General features: G+C 36.0%; 1 protein-coding gene across 1 annotated transcript in view; it reads left to right on the forward strand.

The window, feature by feature from the left end:
* The window catches only part of LOC118338911 (E3 ubiquitin-protein ligase SH3RF3-like), an 84,734-nt gene that overhangs the window by 49,892 nt on the left and 29,676 nt on the right, over positions 1-5,166 (forward strand). The window contains 1 exon segment of the mRNA XM_035676370.1: positions 3,029-3,124. Coding sequence (XP_035532263.1) covers positions 3,029-3,124 — 96 coding nt within the window.

Here is a 5,166-nt window from a genome sequence, read left to right on the forward strand (position 1 = left end):
GCTCTGAGTAACATCCAGTTTCAGTTGTGTAAGTTGATATTTTAAGGATTGTTTTGGAAATTTATACTTGTGTAGTGTTTTGCTGTATTGTTCCTTGCCTTTGTTTTGGATTTTAAAACGGATTGTATGCTGTTTATTGAGAGGGATTTCAGTGGTTGGTATCAGTCACCAGCTCTGTTAAGTTGGTGGGTCTGATATGAGGTAGTTGAAGGGTTGAGATAACATACAGGGGCAGCTGCTGCCTGAACAAGTTTCCTGATCACTACCCTGGCCTATAAGGATTTAATTGAAGACGTCATTAAATGTCTGAAAAACTGACACTGATATTTTTGGAATGAAGATGTTGGCAACTGATATTTTATATTCGAATTCTTGCATTTGTATGCCACAAAGTTGGAAGAAAAGAAACAAGCTCCAAGTTTTTTAAAGATAGAAAAGTCCTTAAAACCATAAAACTCAAAAACTACATAGTTGAATTACTGTTCCACACTAATCCATTTTTGTCATGTGGAGTATGGAGTCTTAAGGCAGGGCGCGGATGCTTTCAGTATAATCCTTCACACTGGAAGGATACATTCAGCTCTTCGCTGTCAATGTTGTGATTATTATTTATTGTGTAATACATTATGTTGTGCTGTTGACACTGTACTACCCAACATTAAAGTACAGTTGAGTGATGATTTTGCTGGTGGCATATCTAAAGTAATAATAAAACATATATTTTCACTAGCTGTAGTCAGTGAGGAACTTCTTGGTTATCCAGCATGATGTGTGGTGGGTATATATATGTACTATATATATAGTATAATATTTTGTAGGGTAGGGTTTTGTGTGTCAACAACTTATTCTCTACGGGTTCTGAACAAACTCGCTATCAGTTCTGATCACGTAGAGCATCATGCTGCTGCCTGTACTGGGGTATTTCTCTATTTGGATCTATTAAAAGTCAGTGGCCTTTAGGATTTGGACTAATTATCCTCAAGTCTTACTGTCTTCATGTCCTTTCCCGAGTGGGTCTCTCAATGTTTATGAAAATTAATTTGTAGAAGTCAGAGTTTGGTAGGCATTCTAGGGGTTGTTTAAGATTTGGTCCAGAATGTTTTAAAGTTGCCATCTCAAAATTATCACTACAATTATACTTTGAAAAGGATGGAGATAGAGAAATAAACACAAGATGAGGGAAGACCGTTTGGATTTGGTGTAAAAAGTCATTTGTATTCCGTATACTCTGCTGTTCTTCAGAGCTTATCATTTTGTTCCTGCTGTTACACAGACTCACTTGTGCTGGGAATGAATGCTCAACACATCCGCTCTGTCTCTGCTGTGTGTCTGTAGAGTGAGAGAGATTATTAAATTACAGTGTACTGTACACTTCACTGTAGGTGTTTTGAGACTGATCACAGCAATGCAAAGCGTCGTCCTATTGTAGACCCCCTTGTCTCAAACACACAGCATTCTACACGCAGATTAACAGATAATGATGAGGCGTTCATGGTTCTCATTATTTTGGGGCTAAACTAATCAACAGGTTAAAAACTGAAGATTGCAAAAAGCCAAACACTCACACATTAATGCATGCCCCTGTGGTGTTCTGTATGCGTGTTGTCATGCAGAACCAGTGTGTGTGATATTGTTTTCTCAGTGTGAGAGGTAATTACTCAGTATGACTAATACACAGTCATTTACCAGCATTATCACTTCCGTCCCTAATGGTCTTACCAAGACCTTCCTATTCATGTTAGGAGAGGAGCAAATACTTTCATGATTAAGTCTGTGGGTGTGTTCCTTATTCAACACACACACACACACACATACACATTTCCATGCGTGTTTGATAACATTATACAATACAAAAGAGAATATTATATCATACTGTATGTTAGGGGTGTAAGAAAATGTTAACAAAAAACCCTGTTGATTTTTGTGTTTAAACCCCCAACCGTTAGATAGCAGTGTTATAAATGTGAACTGAGGGCTATGATGTGGGTGTACAAATGCACACCCTACTGTTCTGGTTGCATAAAAACTTTTTTTATGCACATGGTGCATGGTGTGTTCTGCATACTATTTTCCTAAAATTAAATCACATTATACTGCTTGCTTACGGTATATCGAATCATAACCCCCGCGAAAGCTCATTCAGTAGCTCTTTGCAAAAAATAGCACATACTGTGCTAAGGTAACAGTGCAGCAAAAACAGATGCATCAGTATTCATACAGAATTGTTCAAGGATCATTATAATTTTTCCACACAGTTTTATATTCACTAAACCTCATATTTTTCAAGATTTGAATGCTCCAAAATTGTAGAGTGCTGCCAAAATCCTCTGCATAATAATGAAGCATTCACCAGTCGGCCTCATCAAAGGTAAAATAAAAGATATAGGGCTGTTTTTTTAAATACACATACTTAGGGGTTCTGTGTACACAAGGGATAAGCAGCAGCATCTGTCCCAAACTGAACTGAAAAGCAGTTGATTGATTCATATTTGAAATGAACTAAAAAACCAGTAGTCGCCTATAAATCTAAAAACGTATGTAAGCCTTGGAAAAGTATTTTTTTTATATTTTATAACAGGCTACATCATGCAAGAACATCTATATGTTTTTAATCTTTGCCATTTTTGCTTTGTTTGGCAATCCAACAGAATCAAATACAAAAGATGAGGAAACCTTTAGCAAAACATTGTAAGGATTTAGTTAGTTTTAGTTTAACATTTTAGAAGAGATTTATAGATTTAGATATCACAGCAAATCAGAAAAAAAAACTAAACGTCTATCCAACATCCACTTGGACCTTTTGAGATGCTTTGTTTTGACCAGGTTCTGATCAATAGCTTGTGTTTTTTAACTTGGGAAAACATAAGAAATACATTCCTTCATTTATTAATTCTCTCCTATATTTAATATTTTCCAGCAGTGATTTATTAAAATAAATAAAAAGCTATTATTTGGACACACGTGCTGTATCGACAGTGTCTATGTTGGTGTATATGTACATAGTCTCACTCATTTCCTCTCTGTCCAGGATGAGGTACTGACTGTAATCAGGCGAGTGGACGAGAACTGGGCAGAAGGCATGCTGGGAGACAAGATTGGCATCTTCCCCATTCTCTATGTGGAGGTAAACCCACAGACATCACAAACACAGTGACATTCACATATCAAGTTATTACAGAAAGAGCTGTAAAAGCAACCGTAATGTTGTAGCAGAAACACCGGCATTACAGTTTTTTCATTTATCAGAGAAGAGGCAGAAAGCATTTTCTGTCTCTAGGCGACAGTATATCCTGTCTGCTTTGACAAGAAATTACATGAATCTTTTGTTTATATGGGTGGAAACATTCCCACTATGATAATCTTGGGATATCAGTGCTGTTTGGCTTCCTCATCATTCACATAAGTGAGTGCTGGCTTATTCAGATTTTATGAGAGAAGAGCACATGAATCAGTGGAATAATCACCAGTGAAAAAGTAATATCCTAAATACAGTATGGTCAAATAATCAATTAGTGCTCCCTGGTTTCAAATATATTTGAACTAAATGGTATTCTGAGCCAGTGTTTCATATTATGTTGTTACCAACCATGCCGCTCCTGTTATAATCAATAACTTTTGTCTTCATAAACAGGTCTTGTCTAAATTCATTGGTGGTGGTAACTTCTGATATATTATCTATTCTTTGCCACCTGTGCTGAAGAAAGGGATGCCTTGGGGTCAGAATGTAACAGAGGAGATATAAATATATAGATATATATATAGATATCAACTGTGTGTTCAAGTCCTTACTGTATGCAAACAACCAGTCAATGAATCTCCAATGAAACAATGTCAATGAAACTGAAGTTCAGTGATTCTTGTAGGTTATCATAGCCCATCATACATTTTAGGTGGTCCATCAGTGTCCCCCTCAACTCTTGTTGATGTTGATTGGCTCTTTTACTGTGAATTACTATTCTTTTGTCTTTGACATTGTAATTGCAGTCAAATAGCAGGTGCATTGTGTGTTCATTATTCTCTGTGAAAAAGGTGCTGGTGTGTTAAACTGCCCTGAGGCTTCTATGTTTTACTACTTATCTGAAAGAAAACACAACCAAAACATTAAAAATGCTCCAGAAATTCAAATTATATTAGCACGGCTGTTTGAAACTAGGCTGATGTGGAGTTTCCTTTCATGGATTTCCTTTTAGTAAAAGGATAAAACCCCCAACACCCCAAACATTCTACCTTCTTTCATAGTGCTATGCCTGTCAAGAGTGAAATATAGTTTACTTTAATCCTTGTGCAACTGAAAAAAAATATCATGCACAATTTGCTGTGGATCACATTTAAGGCTTTTAAGCCATGGTAAAAAGGTTTAGTATTGGTAGAAACTGGAAGGATGTGTCTTTCCTTCTTTCTTGCTGTTGTTAAAGCTTCTCTTCTGTCTCCATTACCACAAATTTGTGAACACACCAATTCTCTTATGGCCCTGTTGAAAACAAATGAAGAAACCTTCAAAACTGACAGGAGGTTCACTCAAACTGGGAAGTACTGTTATGTATGTGTTTGTCAAGATAATAAGACTCTCATAAGGTTAGATGCAGTGTTCCTAGTGAGAATGCCATTTTCTGTAACTTCTGCTCAGTGCAGTACATGTTTTTAACTTAGGATCACATTCCTTTTGCACACCACTTGTATGCATGCGTGTGCTTACAAGCGCGTCCTTTTTCGCTTTAATGTTAGTACTTGTGTTTGACATTTGTTTTTGCACTATTGGTTTTTTTATGGATCCTGTGTGCTGACATTTTAATTTCCCCACAAGGATAAATCACATGCATTTATCTGTCTAGAGACATTTCTACAAATATACAAAATGTCAACCTCATAGAGGAAATCTCCATTCATCCTCTAAAGCAGTCGCTCCTTTTTCCTTCAGGGACCCCTTTTCTATTATTTATTAAACTCAGTGACATATTATATATATATATTTATATGATTATTTCATATTATATTAAAACTGTAAAATGAACCCAAACAATGAACTCAGTAACTGCACGAAGTTTGTGTAAAATTTTATTATTTCCTGTTTATGGAGCTTTTTATACAATATTTGTCTGTATTGTAAATTTTTTAACATTTTTAGAAATCATAACGACCTAATAGGCTTCTTTTTTTGACACATTC

The sequence above is a fragment of the Morone saxatilis genome, unplaced genomic scaffold, assembly GCF_004916995.1.
Source record: "Morone saxatilis isolate NCDOM2014 unplaced genomic scaffold, NCSU_SB_2.0 Contig5, whole genome shotgun sequence".
NCBI classification, from domain to species: Eukaryota; Metazoa; Chordata; class Actinopteri; family Moronidae; genus Morone; species Morone saxatilis.